This window comes from Mustelus asterias, chromosome 2, assembly GCF_964213995.1.
Source record: "Mustelus asterias chromosome 2, sMusAst1.hap1.1, whole genome shotgun sequence".
Classification (NCBI taxonomy): Eukaryota; Metazoa; Chordata; class Chondrichthyes; order Carcharhiniformes; family Triakidae; genus Mustelus; species Mustelus asterias.
In genome coordinates this window covers 53,286,338-53,308,305 of record NC_135802.1, presented here as the reverse complement: position 1 = coordinate 53,308,305, position 21,968 = coordinate 53,286,338, and the positions used below count along the sequence as shown (strand labels likewise).

The window sequence follows — 21,968 nt, the reverse complement described above, 5'->3', positions numbered from 1 at the left end:
TAGTTGCAGCGAAGTCTAATGTATTCTTTCCAATTTTAGGAACAATGACATTCAAAACCAACTCTCCTGTTCTCATCAACTTATAGACTTAAGATCTCGAGTCCAATCCCCTCAGAGGCCAGAGAATGTTATCAATTGTCCACTCCTTAATCAGGCCATTGGGTGGGAAATCAAATCACGTCAACTGTTAAAGGGATTTTATTACATCGCAAAAATGTGGAGCATAAAAAAGCCTAGATTTTCCTGATTGAGGGAATAGGAGTCAAAATCTCACTGTGCTACATGTTTGTATTGACTAGGGCACAATCAAGAGTGGGTGGCATGGTGGCACAGTGATTAGCACTGCTGCCTCCCAGCGCCAGGGACTCGGGTTCAATTCCCGGCTTGGGTCATTGTCTGTGCAGAGTCTGCACGTTCTCCCCGTCTCTTCATGGGTTTCCTCCTTGTGCTCCGGTTTCCTCCCACAATCCGAAAGACGTGCTAGTTTAGGTGCATTGGCCATGCTAAATTCTCCCTTTGGGGTACCTGAACAGATGCCCGAGTGTGGCGACTAGGGGATTTTCACAGTAACTTAATTGCAGTGTTAATTAAGCCTACATGTGACACCAGCAAATAAAGTTAAACTGATTTAATAAGGTCACGTGTAACACAGTTAATCAAATTTGGCACAAACCACGTGCCACTATTTTTCTAACTAGGCACATACCAATGGTCATAATTTACTGTTGTTTTGCATCAACTCAACTTCTCCTTTATGAAATTGGAATTTACAAATGGCTTCTTAGATTTTAATTTGTAAAGTTTAGCAGAAAATACATTTTATTTTTGTCCTTCTCTCTAAAGTTCCCTCATGCTCCCCGCCATCCCTGGCAACAGGTCCAGCATTACACCTGCTCTCTGAACTCCCAGAGATGGGTTAAGTGGTTAAGCACCTCTCTCAATCTTGTGGTCTGTTCACCATATGTTGTGCAACATAACAGCTTACAGCTCCCACCCTTTTGTTAAATAGTTACGCACACTTGTGGAATTCACATACTGGAGTTTGTGATTAATCCTTTCTGTAGCAAGAGCCTGTGAAACCCGACTGTTAATTCGTCGCTTTGTGATTGATAGTTCATTCACATTTTCAAGGAGAATTTGTGCCGAGCAACTTTGGCAGTTAAGTAGATGACTCCCCGATCAGTGGACATTGCTCAATTTTCTTTTTCTGACTACTACAACCTCAGAGTTCTCATTCCATGTATTTATTTTCAGCATGCTTGGACCAGAAACTCCTTAATTTTTGTTGTTGCCCCTTTAAGTTAGACTTTCCTAATCCTATTGGATTCTACTGGTCCACTTTAATAAATAGGCCCCATTCTTCAAGTGGAGCCACAGACAGCTTAGATGGGAAATCACAAAAAACGTTTACCTGACGAAGTTCAACGCAGAAATGGATTGCCCACTGACAGTAGAGTCATAGAGCAATACAGCACACAAACAGTCCCTTCGGCCCAACCGGTCCATGCCGACCATCGTGCCCTCCAAGCTAGTCCTAATTGCCCGCATTTGACAGCACGGTGGCACAGTGGTTAGCCCTACTGCCACACAGCACCAGGGACCAGAGTTCAAATCCAGCCTCAGGTCAGTGTGTGGAGTTCGCACATTCTCCCCGTGTCTGCATGGGTTTCCTCTGGGTGCTCTGGTTTCTTCCCACAGTCCAACGATGTGCGGGTTAGGTTGCTTGACCGTGCTAAATTGACCAGAGTGTCAGGGGATTAGCAGGGTAAATATGTGGGATTACGGGAATAGGGCCTCAGTGGGATTGTGTTTGGTGCACTCGATGGCCTCCTTCTACACTGTAGGTATTCTATGATGTTGTCCCTCTAATCCTTTCTCATCAATGTATTTATCCAAATGCTTTTTAAATGTTGTTATTGCACCTGCCTCAACCACTTTCTCTGGCAGCTCATTCCATATACGCACCACCCGCTGCATGAAGAAGTTGCCCCTCAGGCCCCTTTTAAATCTTTACCCTCTCACCTTAAACCTATGCCCTCTAGTTTTCAATTCCCCTATCCTGTGAAAAAGACTATGTGCGTTCATCCTATCTATGCCTCTCATTATTTTATGCACCTCAATAAGGGCACCCCTCATTCTCCTACGTTCCAAGGAATAAAATCCTAGCCTAGCCAACCTCTCCCTATAACACAAGCCCACTGGTCCTGGTAACATCCTCGCAAATCTTCTTTGCACTTTTTCCAGTTTATAGAACAGTACAGCACAGAACAGGCCCTTCGGCCCACGATGTTGTGCCGAGCTTTATCTGAAACCAAGATCAAGCTATCCCACTCCCTATCATCCTGGTGTGCTCCATGTGCCTATCCAATAACCGCTTAAATGTTCCTAAAGTGTCTGACTCCACTATCACTGCAGGCAGTCCATTCCACACCCCAACCACTCTCTGCGTAAAGAACCTACCTCTGATATCCTTCCTGTATCTCGCACCACGAACCCTATAGTTATGCCCCCTTGTAATAGCTCCATCCACCCGAGGAAATAGTCTTTGAACGTTCACTCGATCTATCCCCTTCATCATTTTATAAACCTCGATTAAGTCTCCCCTCAGCCTCCTCCGCTCCAGAGAGAACAGCCCTAGCTCCCTCAACCTTTCCTCATAAGACCTACCCTCCAAACCAGGCAGCATCCTGGTAAATCTCCTCTGCACTCTTTCCAGCGCTTCCACATCCTTCTTATGGTGAGGTGACCAGAACTGCACACAATATTCCAAATGTGGCCTCACCAAGGTCCTGTACAGTTGCAGCATAACCCCACGGCTCTTAAACTCCAACCCCCTGTTAATAAAAGCTAACACACTATAGGCCTTCTTCACAGCTCTATCCACTTGAGTGGCAACCTTTAGAGATCTGTGGATATGGACCCCAAGGTCTTTCCTATAACAGGGTGACCAAAACTGTTCACAATACTCCAAGTGCGGCCTCACCAACGACTTGTACTAGTAATTGAAAGAAATAACTAGTATAAGAACTAGGAGCAGGATTAGGCCATCTGGCCCCTCGAGCCGGCTCCGCCATTCAATAAGATCATGGCTGATCTTTTTGTGGACTCAGCTCCACTTACCCGCCCACTCACCATAACCCTTAATTCCTTTACTGTTCAAAACTTTTTTATCTATCCTTGCCTTAAGAACAATTCAATGAGGTAACCTCAACTGTTTCACTGGGCTGGGAATTCCACAGATTCACAACCCTTTGTGTGAAGAAGTTCCTCCTCAACTCAGTCCTAAATCTGCTCCCCCTTATTTTGAGGCCATGCCCCCTAGTTCTAGTTTCACCTGCCAGTGCAAACAACTTCCCTGCTTCTATCTTATCTATTCCCTTCATAATCTTATATGTTTCTATAAGATCTCCCCTCATTCTTCTGAATTCCAATGAGTATAGCCCCAGTCTATTCAGTCTCTCCTCATAAGCCAACCCTCTCAACTCTGGAATCAACCTAGTGAATCTCCTCTGCACCCCCTCCAGTGCCAGTATATTCTTTCTCAAGTAAGTAGACCAAAACTGTACGCAGTACTCCAGATGTGGCCTCACCAGCACCTTATACAGCTGCAACATAACCTCGCTGTTTTTAAACTCCATCCCTCTAGCAATGAAGGGCAAAATTCCATTTGCCTTCTTAATGTTCTATGTTCTGTTTTTAATTACCTGCTGCACCTGCAAACCAACTCCTTGAGATTCTTGCACAAGGCCACCCAGGTCCCTCTGCACAGCGGCATGCTGCAATTTTTTACCATTTAAATAATAGTCCATTTTGCGGTTATTCCTACCAAAATGGATGACCTCACATTTACCAACATTGTACTCCATCTGCCAGACCGTTGCCCACTCAGACTACCTATATCCCTTTGCAGACTTTCAGCGTCCTCTGCACACTTTGCTCTGCCACTCATCTAAGTGTCATCTGCGAATTTTGACACATTACACTTGGTCCCCAACTCCAAATCATCTATGTAAATCATAAACAATTGTGGTCCCAACACTGATCTCTGAGGCACACCACTAGCCACTGATTGCCAACCAGAAAAACACCCATTTATCCCCACTCTTTGCTTTCTATTAGTTAACCAATCCTCTATCCATGCTAATACGTTATCTTATGTAGCAGTCTTTGGTGCGGCACCTTGTCAAATGCCTTTTGGAAATCCAGACACACCCCATCCACAGGTTCCCCATTGTCCACTGCACATGTAATGTTCTCAAAGAATTCCACCAAATTAGTCAAACATTACCTGCCCTTCACAAACGCATGCTGCGTCTTACCAATGGGACAATTTATATCCAGATGTCTCGCTATTTCTTCCTTGATGATAGATTCAAGCATTTGTTCTACTACAGAAGTTAAGCTAACCGGCGTACAGTTACCCGTCTTTTGTCAACCTCCTTTTTTAAATAGTGGCGTCACATTTGCTGTTTTCCGATCTGCGGGAATCACCCCAGTGTCCAGCGAATTTTGGTAGATTACCGCTAGCGCATTTGCTATTTCTCCCACCATCTCTTCTAGTGCCCTGGAATATCTTCTAAAAAATTGCTGGTTTCTGGTTATGAGACTTGGAGCTAAAAGGATTTAATCAAGTTAGAAAAGTGATAGCAGATTTTTCTGTTTTTTTTTGGTGATAACCAGTTAGATAGAAAAGGAACCAGACATACTAAAATTGTAAATCTAGCTAAATTCACTAACTACACATGCTATAGAGGCTGCTGTTCCATTATTTATCACCTTGAAAGTTCTGGCCTAATCCATACTTGCCGTTATTTTAGCAAATGTGTCTTACTGGTCATCTTGCCATGTATACAATTCTGCCCAACACTTTAGCATATCACCTGTAATTGTCTTGCATGTACCCAAACTGTTTGATTAGCAGTCTCATCATGCACTTCTGAGCAAGTTATTATATAGTTCCCCATGAAGGCCATGTTTATTTCAATGCAAATGTTGGCTCAATTTGATTCTTTTCCCAGTAACCGAAGAGTTAGTCTACAGTCACGATCACATCCCACTCATCATCTAACTATCTGTTTCTTATGTTGATTCTTCATTATATCAAAGTGGAAAGAGAAAAAAAAAATCACATTCGGTGCTCTCAACTTCTGTTCCTCTGGCAGTGCAATAGTCAATGTCTACATCTTAATCTCCAATGTGGCCCACTGACGAATGTAAAAGATCTTCAGGGACAGTGTCATTACATAGCTCAAGTCTAACCAACAACTGTTACGGCTTGCTTTCGATGGTACTCTTAATCCCCAATCAAATCTTTTGCCTTATTTCTTCTGAGCTCACATGGCATTCCTCTTTTCCCTTACGATTTACAGGTTCTTTAAAAAGAAAAAAATTTAGCAACACCCAAACATTACGTCCTAAATTATCATCTCCTTTTAATAATTTTCACCTTGGTGCTGATCTGCACTATGGCTCATTGGCTCCTCAAGAATAACAAAAAAAAACACACAAAATGCTTCATCCTTCACCTTCTGAGCTCATCTTATCCCTGCAGAGATGATTTTAATGTGAGTGCCCTTCATCTTCCGTGTCCTATACTTAATGTTATGTCGGAGATTTTGTTTTCAGGCAGTGAATTCCGGTCTAGCATGCACTGCCTAAATGGACGACTGTAGCAATATTCAAAAGGAGATTGTATAAATATTTGAAGGGAAACGTTGCTGCAGTATTGGGAGCGGGACTAGCTGGATGGCTCTTTCAAAGATTTGGCACTGGCACAATGGGCCAAATGGCCTCCACTGTGCTGCAAGATCCAATGCATTGGTATTTATTTATGTTGGACAGAATCCCATACTAGCAGACCTCTAATACATTGCTCAAGTGGCTACTCTGCATGTCTAAATCTAGATGACAGTAGTATCAGATTATTTGATTGATGCTGGCTCCTGTGGCCATGCCCAATATCATCATTACCAGATGGATGGCATTAAAAAGCTGCAGCCAACTGTAGACTCTGGAGCATCCAGAACCATAAGGCTTACTATCGCAAACTTTATAGGACATCTTTCGAATTGTATAGAACTCTCATAGAACCAGCCAGCACAGCATTTCATTTTCTCTCTCTCTGAAAAAATACATAAACAATTCCAAAGAGTCAGGGACCAAGACAAAGTACAGATAAAAGGTCACAAAGACTGCACTTCCTGCATTGAGGTCGCTAGATTCTACAAACATTCCTAAACTGATAGCAGAAAGCCTGCTGGCACCCTGCATACCACAGTGACCTCAAGCCAGGGTGATGAACAGTGGAGGAGATGACCGCCCTGACATCTTGGATACCTTTCATGCATCCATTCATGCATCAGAAGGGTTTGAACAGGTAATTTGACACCAGGTAGGCTATCAGCCTCTAGAGATAAAGTATATGAATGAGTGCATGCCAGGGGTGGTGTGGAACAGACAACCATCTTTCTTCAGATAGAAGATGGACCAGGAAAGATGGAGAAAGGCTGAGCAAAGAGTCCCATAACACCTTGACTGGAGAGCAGGATGCTTCTATCACAAGCTACTGAGATCAATACACAAGAAACTACAAAAGGTTGTGAATGTAGCCCAATCCAGCACACAAACCAGCCTTCCATCCATTGACTCTGTCTACACTTCCCTCTGCCTCGGTAAAGCAGCCATAATCAAGGACCCCCACGCATCCCGGACATACTCTCTTTCACCTTCTTCTGTTGGGAAAAAGTTACAAATGTCTGAGGACACGTACCAACCGACTCAAAAACAGCTTCTTCCCCGTTGCCATCAGACTTTTGAATGGACCTACCTTGCATTAAGTTGATCTTACTCGATATCCTAGATATGACTGTAATACTACATTCTGCACTCTCTCATTTCCTTCTCTATGAACGGTATGCTTTGTCTGTATAGTGCGCAAAAAACAATACTTTTCACTATGTTAATATATATGACAATAATAAATCAAATCAAACACTGTCAATCATTGGTTTCTCCTCTGGGATCAACTGTCTCAGATCATATGATCATATACTTTCCCTGTGATTAATTAATGCATCATATCTAAAATGTTGCTTTTGAATAAGCTATCTTAAAGTTAATCAACTGCCTAATTTAGGCATCTGTGGCCCCTGAATCCAAAATCTTACACAGCTGGCTTCCTGAGCCAGAGTGCTGGAAACAAACTGACTTCAACAGTGCAAACATTTATGAAGAATATAATAGGAGCTGGAGTTGGCCATTTGGCCCTTCAGGCCTGTTCCACCATTCAGTAAGATAATGGCTGATCGTCCATCACACCATCCTTATATGCCTTAATTCCGAGACCCAATTCCTGGTAATCCGGGATTACACAAAGTCTTACTTCATTGGTATCAAAAATGCTTTTCTCCCCTTTACAGCATGAATAATATAAACTCCACATCTGCTTAAAATCAATGTGTTTGTGCTTTAGAAATTTCTCGAGCACATTTAAAATAGAGGATTCTACCCATACACACTTCTCCATAAAATGAAAATTCAAGGTAAACATATGCGTACAGCAACACAAGAAGAAATTAAATTTACCTTGTGGGTTAACTAATCACGCATGATGCAGCAATATGCAAATCTAGAGATTAGCCTGCAAGATGTGGAAATATTTAGCTACCAGAAGTTACTATTGTGAGTTTTTGTAGACTAAGGATATGGCTATCAAGGCAAAAGGTGATAAGACTTGCAACACATCAGTATGCATTTATACATAAAAATGGTGAGGCGGTTTTCAGCTCAACATGCCGCCACATGGAGGATTTGGCTCTTGGCCCAGGTTTAGATAAATGGTCTGCCATTTCCCTACAAGGAAGGAGACTTAATCATGTGTGCCAGCTACCCCATACAGATGTAGCATTAGAGCAAGTGCCGACGCAGCTAGGATAATGCATTTCTGCAAGTAACCTTAAGAAAAGATATTCTCCTCTCAGCTGATAAGGTCTGAAATCTATATTTAGAGACACAAAACACTGAAGGGGAAGCATGTTCAAATCCGCCAGTTTACAAGATTAACCCTGGGTCTCAACAGTATTGTCTGTGCAATCATCAATTGTGATGTCTATGAATCTCTTAAACTGCCTGGATCTATATTTGCACAGAGGTGCAATTTGTACGTTGTAGGACATATTTCCCCAATGCAAGTGTTCAAAACACTAACATTCTAGTCCGCTAGCAGTAGATGTTTGTGAAACGCTAAAAATAAACTAACAAATTTGGACAGATTTGTGTTTTGTTTGGGAATTTTCTTTTCATTATTATACACATCTAGGTACTGGGGAGTGGAGCAGTTGAGCACTTACAGAGCACAGCACAGCTAGATGCAGAGTAAAGCTCATCTTGCAATGCCCCCGCCGCCCCCACCTCAAAATCGTCTCCTTCTGCATCAGTTACATTTCTCACATCAGCTATGCTGTGGCCTCTCGTTATAACAAGATCAACTCATTCCAAACTTATGCCAACCTACTGCTTGCCAATAAGAAAATGGTTCAAACTGTTTAAACTCCTCTCACACAAGATCCCTACATCCCACCCGTCTAGACTAGATTTTAACCAAAGCCTCTCAGATGAAAGACCAGTTTCAAAAAACCCACTGCATCAACCAACATTCCCCACCAGCAAGTTTAGCGACTTGAAAAAAATAATTCCAATCTTCCTTGATAAATATGCTGCTTAGGGTGGTTCTAAGTCATGCAAAAAAAAGATCCCTGCTTTAACCTGCACTGCTGGTCAATGGCAGTACTAATTAATTGTTCTCACTGAGGAGAGGGAAATATCCAGATTGCTATTAGGTGCCCAGTATTAGAATGTCTTTGTCTATTGCCATGTGGGCACAATACTGTGCTGTGCCAGCTCCATTGTCAAATAATCAAAACTACCTGTCCAGGCTCACACAAGGAGAATGGTCATTCACGCGTGGTATTAAAACACTGTACCCTTTCCTTACGAAGTCTGGCCTACATGTGACTCCAGAACAGTAATACGATTGACTCTTGACTGCCCTCTGCAATGGCCTAGTAAGCCATTCATTCAACAGCAATTAGGGATGGGCACAAATACTGGTTGTACAAGCGATGCCCAAGTCCCAAGAAAGAATAATAAAACGGGAGTTATCTCAAGTACATAGACGGAAAATTGGAGCATGATGATTTGGAACATTAATTCTAAATGATATTGTGATCAAACTAACCTCCATCTGTCCTTTATCTAATTGGAACTATTATTCCAGTGCAGCTGCAAAATCCAACAATGTGGAAAATTGCCCAGGAATGTTCTATCCACAAAAAGCAGAACAATTCCAATCCAGTCAGTTATCACCCACTCAGTTGGCAAAGTGACGGAAAATCATTGACACTATCAAGTGGAACTTAGTCAGCTACAACCTCCGCACCATGTCTCAGATTGGGTCCTGTCAAGGCCAGTCAGCTTCAAGCCTCATTACAGCCTTGGTCCAAACTTGCACAGAACAACTGACTACCAGAGGGGAGGTGAGAGCAACTGTTCGACTAAGTGTGGCATTAAGGAAATTGAAGTCAAAGGGAATTAGGGGGAAAACCCTCATTGTTTGGAATTATACCAAGCACAAAGGATGATGGCTATGGTTGTTGGGGACTAAATGTCTCGTCACAAGATATCATTGCAGGCGTTCCTCAGGAGTCCTGGGCCCAAACATTTTCAGCTGCTTCAATTACCTTAGCTCCATTAGAAGGTCAAAACTGGGATACTTACTGGTGATTGCAGAGTGCTCAGTTACATGTGTGATCCCTCAGATATTGAAGTTGTACGTGCCTGCACGCAGCAAAACCTGGAAACATTCTGACTTGGGCTGAAGGGTCAATTAGACTAAGGGGCAACTAGACAAATACATTAATAGGATGGGAATGGAAGCATTCGGACTCCGTCAGTGCATACGGTTTTAGTTTAGGCAGGCATCATGATCGGCGCAGGCTTGGAGGGTCAAAGGGCCTGTTCCTGTGTTGTACTTGTCTTTGTTCTTTGATAAATGCCTAGAAGCATTCATGGCACACAATGCCAGGCGATGATCATTTCCAACAAGAGAATCTAACCACTTCCCCTTGATACTCGATGGCATTACCATCACCATTCTGGGAGTTATCATTGACCAGAAACTAACTGAATCAGCCACATAAATTCTGTGCCTAGCAGTTCAGAAGTTGGGAATTCTACAGGCGAGTAACCACCCCCTGGCTTCGAAAAGCCTTTTCACATCTAAAGCACAAATCAGGACTGTGATGGAATACTCTCCACTAGCCTGGATAACTGCAGCTCATACAACTATCCAGAAGTTTAATATCACGCAGGACAAAGCAGCCCACTTGATTTATTTTATTCATTTAGGAGTGGTGGGGTCAGTAGCTAGGCCAGCATGTATTGCTCATCCTAAATTGCCCTCCAGAAAATGGTAGTGAGCTGCCTTCTTGAATCACTGCAATCTGTGGTGTAGGTACACCCTCAGTGCTGTTAGGGAGGGAGTTTGCACATTTTAACCCAGCTACAGTGAAGGAACAGCAATCCATTTCCAAGTCAGAGCGGTGAGTGACTAGGAGGTGAACTTCCAAGTGGTGGTGTTCCCATGTTTCTGCTGCCCTTGTCCTTCTAGTAAGCAGCTGAGAGTTTGGAAGCTGCTATCTAAGGAGGTTTGGTGAGCTCCTGCAGTGCATCTTGTGGATGGTGCACACTGCTGCCACTGTGCATCAGTGGTGGAGAGAGTGAATGATTGTGCATGGGTGTTAATCGAGTGGGCCGTTTTGTCCTGGGTGGTGTTGAACTTGAGTGTTTTTGGAGCTGCACTCATCCAGGCAAGTTGAGAGTATTCCATCACACTCCTGACTTGTGCCTTGTCTATGATAGACAGACCTTGGGGAATCAGGGAGCGAGTTACTTGCTGCAGGATTCCTAGCCTCTGACCTATTCTTGCAGCCACGGCGTTTATATGGCTAGTCCAGTTCCGTTTCTGGTCAATGGTAACCCCCAGGATGTTGATATTGGGGGATTCAGCGATGTTAATGTCATTGAATATCAAGGGGCAATGGTTAGATTCTCTCTAGTTGGAGATGGTCATTACCTGGCACCTTTGGGGCACTAATGTTAATTGCCACTTGTCAGCCTAGCCTGGATATTGTCCAGGTCTTGCTGCATTTGGACACAGACTGCTTGAATATCTGAGGAGTCGTGAATGGTGCCGAACATATGTGCGGTCATTAGTGAAATCCCCACTACCAATGACCTTCCTTCAGGTCAGAAAAGCAGCTAAAGATGGTTGGGCTTAGGACATTTCCCTGAGGAACACCTGCAGTGATGTCCTGAAATTATGATTGATTGGCACCCCAACCAACCTAAACATACACGCCATCTGTCACCGATGCACTATGACAGCAGTGGGTACTATAGGCAAGGTATGCTGCAGCACTTTGCTAGCCTCCACTGACAACATCTTCCAAACCTTTGACCTTTACCATCTGGGAGAAGGACAACACGTGCATGGAAACACTGATACCTATAAGCTCCTCTCCAACCAACGCCACCCTGACTTGGAACTACATCACTGTTTCTTCACTGTCACTGGGTCAAAGTCCTGAAACTCCCTCCCTAACAGCACTGCGGTTGTACCTACACCAGCTGAGTTGCAGTGGTTCAAGGAGATAGCCCCCCACCACCTCCTAATGGGAATATAAGGACAACAACAAATGCTGCCAGAGTACTCACATCCCATGAAAATATCAAAAAATGTCAGTTTTTAAACTTTTGTTCATATGCCAACCTGCAGCACAACCCAATTCAGCCTGTCGGAGGGCATTTTTCAGACGATCGGCACAGGTTATTGTTTCTTGTCTAGACTTTCCAAATCAACATTACCAACCATTCTACACATTTAAGCTTGGTGGAGATGCAAACCAGTTGAGGGGGGGGGGGGGGGGGGGGGGGGTGGTGGTGGTTTCCCCACCTCCTTACCTTCCACCATATCTGCCCATACGTGAGCAGGAAAGCCATGTAAATCAGGAGAACATGGTCTCGGACTTGCTTCCTGTCATTTGCACTCCTTGGTTGCTATTGCCATGGGGCCCAGAGGCTGGGTTCATGCCAACCAAGGAGGGGCCCATGCAAACAACCTTCCCCTTATTTCTCTTGATCTTCCACATCAAATCTCTTCCCCCAGGCTAGCTACACTCTAAGTGCAGAGGGAGAATTGCTAGAGATTATCCAATATATGTCCCATTTGGAGGGAAGCAGAAAGCAGTGGTTCCACTATGAATGTTGTATAAAACAAAAAGGGGTTTTGACAAATTTACATAAATATGTAGGCTTACTACATGGAGTTTGATATTTCATTGGACACATTTCAGGTAATATTAAGCGAACCTGCTTGTTAGAAAACTGATGGGATCAGATGCAGCGTTAGTTTTACATTCCACCCAATATAACTCTGAAACTCAGGGAGAGTAATATTGGACAGGCTGCAAAAATCATCATTCCACCAGATCCTGTAAATTTCTCACCCGGCAAGTTAGATTAAAATTATCACCATTGAACTGACAGCTAGACTATGATCTGGAAGCTTTTCCAGCAGAGACAGAATGGCACTGGGCTGTAGGGATCCTACTGTAAATAATGGGAAACTTTAATGACAAATTAAAATATAACACTATTATTTTTAAATTAAATATGATACTTTGGAAACTATGCAGAATTATATAACAACACTTGCGGATCAGATGCAACTTCACACAAAAAATAAAAGTTCAGATGTATAGAAGGCTTACTGAAGTCACTGAATAGCATTTTCTGTTTGAAAACCATAGTTCTGCAACTTATGTTTCGCTTTGTAATTAGGCTTTCATTATTATATGTTAAACGTAAATATAGAAGGCTGACAGTATTTTTAAACATAATTATGCATTTGAGATTTGAAACAGATGCAGACTCTTCCAAAAAGAATCTTCTACACAGTTTCAGCCTCAAGGACTGTCTGAACATACCATGCACACTGCACAGACCTTAACTTCTTGGACAACACCACCAGGAAAGTACAATTGCTTATCCTGGGCACCAGGTTGCCAAACCGCCAGGAATGTCTTTCAGCAATTAAAGATACTGAGGTCAGCAACTCAGGAGAAAGATTGAGGGAATTAATATGTGTACCTACCCCCATGTTTCAAAGACATTTATTCTTTAATAATAAAAGTGATGGAAGAAGAAGACGTTATTTGAGTGACCAGGGGCAATTGGCATAACAAGTCATGTGCTGAAACCCAAGGCATACGGTCAATTAAAGTTGGCCTTTTCCCACACCGGGTGTCCCAACCAATGATTTTTTAATGCATTCATGGAATACGGGGCATCACTGGCTGGGCCAGCATTTATTGCCTATCCCTCGTTACCCTTGGAGGGCAGTTGAAAGTCAGCCACATTGCTGTGGCTCTGGAGTCACATGTAGGTCAGACCAGTTAAAGACGGCAGATTTCCTTCTTGAAAGGACATTAGTGAACCAGATAGGTTTTTCCAACGATTGACAGTGGTTTCATAGTAAATCAGTAGATTCTTAATTCCAGATTTTTTTTATAGAATTCAAATTCGATTCAAATCCAGATCCCCAAATCATTATTTGTGTTTCTGGATTTACAGTCCAGCAATAATACCACTGGGTCATTGTCTCCCAGATGAGATGTTGTGCTCTCTGCGACCCCAATATCAGAATACAAAATACTGCTTTGGCTTGTTTTCCAACAGCAACCATTCAATGGTTTTCACAAGTCAGTCAGTTAAAAACTTCAGACAACCTTGTGCTCAAAAATTATTTTCCATTGGGCAGAAGTTATTTTTGCCAGAACACTAAGAATAGACAGAGAAGACATCACATCAACACTACATCGAAACCTAATGTCGTGAGATAAAAGAACAGCTCCCAATCCATTTTAGCACCTAATGTGAACCAAAGCCAGACCAGGTAAGGATGGCAGATTTCCTTCCTTAAAAGACATAATGAACCAGATGGGATTTTACAATATTTGAAGGTAGTTTCATAGTCATTGTTATTGAGAGTAGCTTTCAATTCCTGATTTTATTAATTGAATTTACATTCCATGAGCCGTCACATTCATTGACTCACTGAAAATCAAATAAAAATGCCGCCACGCTTGTTAAACTGCCATCAGTATCTATCGGAGCTTCCTGTCGATTGTAGCCTGAGCTTTTTTTTCTACAATTATAAAATTATCAGCATGAAAAATGTTACTAGGTGGAATTCAGATTCAGAAAATGAAACCATTTTATTCTATACCTCTTCAAAGGTGACTGTTCATACAGTTTTCATCCACATGTTCCTATGGTACAATTCCTTCAGATTTTATAATGCTCTTCATCTGTAAATGCCTATATTTATAGTGATAAAACAGACTGACAGAATGGTCTGATAAATGGAAATTAATAACCAACAAGTTTGCCTAATGAATAGCTCAGCAATCTTGGTCCTGCTCCTAGTTCCCTATCTAAGTTAAAATGTCAGTAATCCACAAATGCCTACAGCATTTCTAGATTATGGAGTGAGTAGCAGCAGCCAGCGTTTTTGTTCTTGATCATTATTCAAAACCCCCTGCTAAATATCCACATTTAGTCATCAGCCAGGGGACAGCCCAGAGCTCAGCTGTATAGGCATGTCAAATTATGACCTTTCAGTCCATACTTTTAAAAACCAAACACAAAGAAGCTATGAGATAGCTACTGCAAATCATGTGACTTCTGTGATTGGACTCCAGACAGCATTAAATATCTGGTAAATACCTCATGAAATCTGGACATGGAGAAGGTACCTCACACATCTCATTGTTTAGGGATGGGCCTACACCTAAAGACTATGGAGTTGCCAAACTGCAAGATTCATAAATGGACAAAAGAGAAAATCGAAACTCAAAGATGGCTATTAACTTACCAGTATATCACCATGGCCTCCCCATGCAAACTAGACTGGGTAGGCCTCAAAGGTGTTAAGCAGCCATATGATCACAATTAGTTTCAAGGGCTGTACCTCTCTCATCCCAGAACCCGATCCATGAGAACCATCAGTCACCAGCCAGTCTGAGAACTAGACTCTGAAACCAGCTGCAATTGCAGCCAAAGTATTTAACTTGTCCCTGTTTCAAAGCTCATCTGAGAACCAACCTCCTAGATAATTAACAAAAAAACCTCACAACCTGCTGTGAACCCTCCACTTTAAATTTAAATCATCAAATCCCAAAGCCTACAATGTGGGAGACCAGAAACTGAAGTAACTGTAAACTGCAAGAGTGCACTATTTCTGTCTGTATCCAATCTTTGTGCATGTCTCTCTCTCTGAGTTGGTGATGTTTTGTTAATTCAGGGAAAACTGTGAAATTAAGTAACCTTCTTTATTTTAAATTCTCAAAAGTTTGCTGCTGAATTGTTTAATTGGAATACACACTCCAACGATAAATAAAGTACAAAAACCAAAAATGCTGGAAAAACTCAGCAGGTCTGACAGCATCTGTGGAGAGAGAATCGAGCCAACGCTGTCTGGATGATTCATCAGTTCTGAACTTGTAAACAAGATTAGGGAGCATCCAAGATATTCTATAAATACAGAGGTTAACCAGGGAAAGAGTAGGGCCCATTCGAGGCCAAGGGGACAATCTGTGTGTGAAGCTGAGTAAAAGGAGAATGTATGTACAGAATCCAGGAAAAGGGACAGTGAGGAACTTGCACAGTTTGACATAGGAATTGGGGAGGTATTGGAGGCACTGATGGGCTTAAAAATGGACAAATCCTCAGGCCTGGATGGTTACATCCCAGGCTGCTGTGGGAGGGGAGGCAAGAAATTGGAGGGGCTTTGACAATTTTTTAATTCCTCTCTGACCACAGGGAAAATGTCAGAGGACTGGAGGATGGCTAATGTGGTTCCACTTTTCAAGAAGGGTGGTAGAAATGAACCAGGAAAATACAGAGCAGTGAGTCTCACATCAGTGGTAGGGAAATTATTGGAGAAAATTCTGAAGAAGTCTCCACATGGAAATGCATGGGTTAATTAGGGATAGACAGCATGGGTTTGTCAGAGGGAGGTCATGCCTAACAAATTTAATTGAATCTTTTTGTGATCGAGTGTGTGGATGAGGGAAGTGCAGTTTATATTGTTTATATGAATTTTAGAAAAGCCTTTAACAAAGTTAAAGTTTATTTATTAGTCAAAAGTCTTACATTAACACTGCAATGAAGTTACTGTGAAATTCCCCTTGTCACCACACTTTGGCACCTGTTCGGGTCAATGCACCTGACCAGCACGTCTTTCAGAATGTGGGAGGAAACCAGAGGAAACTCACGCAGACACAGGGAGAATGTGCAAACTCCACACAGACAGTGCCCCAAGCTGGGAATCGAACCTGGGTCCCTGGCATTGTGAGGCAGCAGTGCTGACCACAGTGCCACCATGCTGCCCCAAGGTCCCATATGAGAGACCGATTGAGAAGGTTAAAATACATGGAATTCAGGGAAACATAGCAAGATAGTTCCAAAACTGGCTTAGTAATAGGACATAAAAGGATGGTGGGCGAAGGTTGAGTGACTGGAGGCCAGTGTCGAGTGGCATACTGCAAGTTTCAGTGCAGGGACCCTTATTGTTTGTTATATACATACATGATATAGGTGATAATGCGAGGGTAAGTAAGTTTGCAGATGACACTAAGATTGATAGGGTGGTTAATAGTGAAGAAGGTCGCAGGTTACAAGAAGATATAGGTGGGTTGGTCAGATGGGCACAGTAGTGGCAATTGGTATTTAACTCAGAAAAGTGCGAGGTAATGCACTTTGGAAGAAGTAACAAGACAAGGGAGTTTTAATGAATGGCAGGACACTAGGAAGCTCAGAGGAACAGATGGATCTTGGGGTACTTATTCACGGATCCCTGAAGCAGCAGAGCAGGTGAATAGGCTAGTTAAGAAGGCAAATAGGACACTTGCTTTAATCAGTTGTGGCAGAGAGGGAGGTTATGTTGGAGCTGTACAGAACTTTGATTAGGCCACAGCTGGAGTACTGTGTGCAGTTCTGGTTGTTTTCCTACAAGAAGGATGTGATTGCACTAGATGGGGTACAGAGGAAATTCACCAGGATGTTGTCTGGGATGAAGCATTTGAACTACAAGGAGAGACTGGATAGGCTTGGATTGTTTTCTATAGAGCAGAGAAGGCTGAGGGAGGAATATGATTGAGGTGCATAAGGTTATGAGGGGATGAGCACTCAAAACATCATAACGTTCAAGGATATGGGACAAGTGCTGAGAAATGGGATTAGCATGACTTTAGTAGTAGTAGTCGTAAGTAGTAGCCAGCTTGATATGGCTCCTGCTCTGCCCAAGACCGCAAGGAACTACAATAGTTTATGAATGTAGCCCAAGCCATCACGCAAACCAGCCTCCCATCCATTGACTTTGACTACACTTCCCACAGCCTCGGCAAAGCAGCCAGCATAATTAGGGACCCTACACACTCTCTCTTCTACCTTCTTCCTTTGGGAAAAAGATACCAAAGTCTGAGGTCACGTACCAACCGACTCAAGAACAGTTCCTTCCCTGCTGCTGTCAGACTTTTGAATGGACTTACCTTGCATTAAATTGATCTTTCTCTACACCCTAGCTACGACTGTAACACTACATTCTGCACTCTCTCGTTTCCTTCTCTATGAACAGTATGTTTTGTCTGTATAGCACGCAAGAAACAATACTTTTCAATGTATGTTAATACATGTGACAATAATAAATCAAATTCAACTTACTGTCAATGCAGATTTGATGGATCGTAGGGCCTTTTCTGCACTGTACAATTCCATGACTCTATATTGCGCATGAATGCCCAGGTTTTCAAAGTATACAGACTATAGAGTACACAGTACTTAGCATCATCTGTTATCAACATGTTAGCATCTGTCCAAACTTGGATCATCATCTAATCAATCGTTGAGGTCAGTTTAACTTGATGCTACTTCTAATTCAGTATTCATGATTATGCTAGATTATAGTGTAGAGCTGAAATAACTGCAGCTTTTCACAGAATTAGCCTGACTGCAATATAATGGTATGGTCAGCACATTTTGCAAAGCTCACTAGTTATTCATCAGATTTCAAGATTACAAGCATGAACCTGTCCATCTCTAGTTACTGAAAAAAAGAAATTCCTTGAACTTTTTTTAAAAACTCATGGCCTTAAGCAGCCTTAAGCAAATGAGAAATGGAAAATGAACAAAAACACTACAAATCAGAGGTCAACATTTCAGGGGGCAACAGAAACAAAGAAAAACTTTCAGAATCACATTACAATCATGACTTACAAGGGCAACGCAGAAATCAAAAAGCTGCAGATGCTACTGACAACAGCAAGACTTTTTGTCCCAGCAGAACAGTAGGAAGGCAGTCAGAATACCCTAACAGATGATAATGTGCTGAAACCAAGCGTGAACAATCCTCCATCTATTCACTAGGGAAAACACAAACAGGCCTTCCACATTCAAAGGAGAATTAGCAATTTTGACATCAATGAGGTGGAGTGTCTCAACATGGTAAAGGGGCTCAAAGAAATCTCCCGGAATGATATTTGTCCTAAAGGAAGAGAGAAGGATTAGGTTTGTAGAATACTGATGGTCACCATAAACATGGGGGAGATCACTCTAATTTAACAAGTTAATGTGGCAACCAATTTAAAATGGATGACAAAAAGTATCCTAGAATCTGCAAATCCATTAGTTCTACATGGCCACAAGGTACAATAATGGAACCAATTAGCAGTAAACTTCAACATTTTTTGTATGATAACTTAGTAAATAGCATTGTTGTGTGAGGGGACCCTGCTGATTGTTAGAATGTAACCAATGATATCGTTGGATCTGTTGTAGCATGACCAATGGTAACAAAGTATAAGGGTCAGCTGACCCAGTAAACTATGTAACCAATGACAAAATGATATGGTGATCAGCTGACTAGCTGACTCAGCATAAATAAAAATCTGTGGGAATTGTGGGGAACTTGGAATGGTCCAGCCTCAAGTGTTGGAAAAGTTGAAATGTCTTTATTGAACCCCTTTCTTCGATTTAAAAGTTGGAGTATGCTTTATTTTACTGCACAGTAAGTAGTCTCACAACACCAGGTTAAAGTCCAACAGGTTTATTTGGTAGCACCATTATTTAGTAGCATGCTACCAAATAAACCTGTTGGACTTTAACCTGGTGTTGAGAGACTACTTACTGTGCCTATCCCAGTCCAAAACTGGCAACTCCACATCATTATTTTATTACCTACAACTGAAGAGTTCCTTCTGGAGAATCAACACTGATTCCTTTACTTTCCTAATGAATAACACCTTAAGTGGACCATGGGAAATACTGTTACCGGCAAGCTTACGCTCCCAAAAAGGCTTTGACAAAATTCCACCACAAAGGTGTGATAGGCAGCAGTTAGATTGTACAACTACGCTGCAGGTCACAGATCAATGAACAATGTAGCAAGTGCTATCAGAGAATCAAATACAACACACTACTCAAAGCCCCACCACCTGACAGTGAGTGAAAGAAACCCAACTTCAAAACCACAAGAGTGAAATTTGAGACGGATATTCTGAGTTTTTTTTTTAAACGAACACGTGCAGAACTGGCCTCCAGTTAGGATAAGTGAAGTCCCTGGATTTATTTAAACTGTATAATGCAATGGGGGAGCAGACATTTGCTAGACAAAGGCCAAATATTCTTTCTCTCCCCACCAAACTTGACCACCCTCAACCTCTCTATCCATTTACCCATTCACTCATCCACATCCCACAAGGGAAATTTCACAGTAACTTCATTAGTGTGAACGTAAGCCTACTTGTGACCAATAAATAAACTTTAACATCTGTTAAAAGACTCTATCTTTAAAAATTCACCTGAATACTCTCCTTCCCCTGATTCTCCTATGCTCACTAGACTTACCCTGTAATGCCTGCACTCGACAAGGAAATTGGCTAATGATTCAAGGGCTAGGGGACATAGATTGAAAGTTTTGGGCAGTAGATACCAAGAGGATGTAACAAATAACTTATTTTATGCAGCGAGTTGTAATGAGCTGAAACTTGCTGCCTTACGAGGGTGGTGAAAGTGGAGATGAATGATTTCAAAAGGAAATGTTTGAGAGAAATACATTTTCAATGCTACAGGGATAGAGCAGGCAAATAGGACTGATTATTTTGCTCTCCAGAGAGCTAGTATGGACACAATGGGCTGAATGACCTCTTCTGTGCAGTTATGACTCCAGATCTTGGTATAAGAGTCAAAGTAAGTCCAGGAGGCTCAACACAACAGAATACAAATTGTCACCAAAACAGTGAGTTCCACAGGTGAAACCTCAGTAGGTAAGCGAGGCCAAGCTGGAAAGAATAGCGGAAGTGGCCAACTATTCTACACACCTGAACCATAGAATCCCTAGTGCAGAAGGAGGCCATTAAGCCTGCACTGACAACAATCTCACCCAGGCCCTATCCCTGTAATCGCACACATTTACCCTAACTAGTCCCCCTGACACTAAGGGGCAAGTTAGCATAGCCAATTGACCTAACCCACACATCTTTGGAGTGTGGGAGAAAACCCGGATGAAACCCATGCAGGCACGGGGAGAACATGCAAATTCCACACAGTCACCCAAGGCCAGAATTGAACCCCGGTCTCTGTGCTGAGAGGCAGCTAACCACTGAGCCACCCACTGTGCCGCCTATGTCTTGCATGCACGCACACACACAGACACGCAGTATTCACTCACTTGCCACAAACACCCACATCCCAGTCTCTCTCACAGACACACGTACAACTCAAACCATTCACAAGTAGGCCAAATTTCCGGAAGCATTTGAAAGATGCTCTACCCCGTGGCCAGTTGCACATTGACTTGACTGTCTGGGGAGATCACCGATGCGGTTAACTTGTGCACAGAATCGTTTAAACATTAAGTTATATAGCGAGTAAAACAGAAAATAGAAATAACGTTGCCACACGAACAGAAAAGAATCCAACTTCTGGTTTGAAAGTCCAACTGCCCACAATCTCCTTTTACACAATTTACCCGGTTCAGTTGTAATTCAAAGCCCCTCCGGGTGCACCGAATGAGGATGTGCTTTCTGATAGCAAATACATACCCCCCCATATCCAGGATAAGCCATTGTCCCAGTGTATCAGTCTGTAGGTCAGTATCAGCCTCCGGGTGCAGTTTCAGCTTTGCTTCCTCTTCCACAACTCGCAACATACAGGACGCTCTCACTCTCACCAGGGGAGGACAGCTCCTCCAATAAAACAAAGTACACACGCAGAAGATACTTCTACCCTCTTATTTTGTATCAATAGATGTCAATTGCTTGAAAATAGAATATGGGGATGCAATTACTTGATCTCGACCTGTTCTATTTTCTTTGTCAGTCGGGTTTCCTCTTCAGTCGCTCCCCACACTCTCTGTCACGATGGTCTCTCCCACCGTGTATCCACTTCGGGTGCGGTTTCCCATTGAAAAGCTGCTGTCTGATTGAGTGTAGGGACTGGGGGCAGCTTTCAGGGGTGTAGCTTGGTGTGAGTTGTTGGCTCTGTTTATTACGTGAGGCAACTGGTTAATTATAAACAGCCCTGATTTCCCCTCTCACCAGTCGTCTGTAAACAGAAAGGTTTTCTTGTGATTTTTGATCCCTCCCCTTTTGTAAGTAAGTCCCCCCAACCCTCCAGTTTTGGAGTGATCCAATTCTCTATTAATGACATCCCCTCTCCCCCAGCATATTTTGAGGTAGGGTAAAATCAGAGGGTTAGTTTATTTTACACACTCAAAATGCAGGAGTGTTCACATACAATATAAGAGAGATAAGGGAGAGAAAGAGGTACAGAACAAAGACTACTTACAAAAA

At 42.5% G+C, this 21,968-nt stretch overlaps 1 protein-coding gene across 2 annotated transcripts in view; it reads right to left on the bottom strand.

The window, feature by feature from the left end:
- LOC144507881 (sorcin-like) overlaps positions 1-21,527 on the bottom strand; it is a 44,495-nt gene extending 22,968 nt beyond the window's left edge. The window contains exon 1 of one of the 2 annotated variants that reach the window (XM_078235324.1): positions 21,219-21,527. In XM_078235324.1, coding sequence (XP_078091450.1) covers positions 21,219-21,242 — 24 coding nt within the window. In that variant the 5' untranslated portion in view covers positions 21,243-21,527. The remainder of the gene's footprint in view (positions 1-21,218) is intronic. The other variant, XM_078235334.1, reaches the window with a different exon arrangement.
- Between the last annotated feature and the right edge of the window lie 441 nt (positions 21,528-21,968).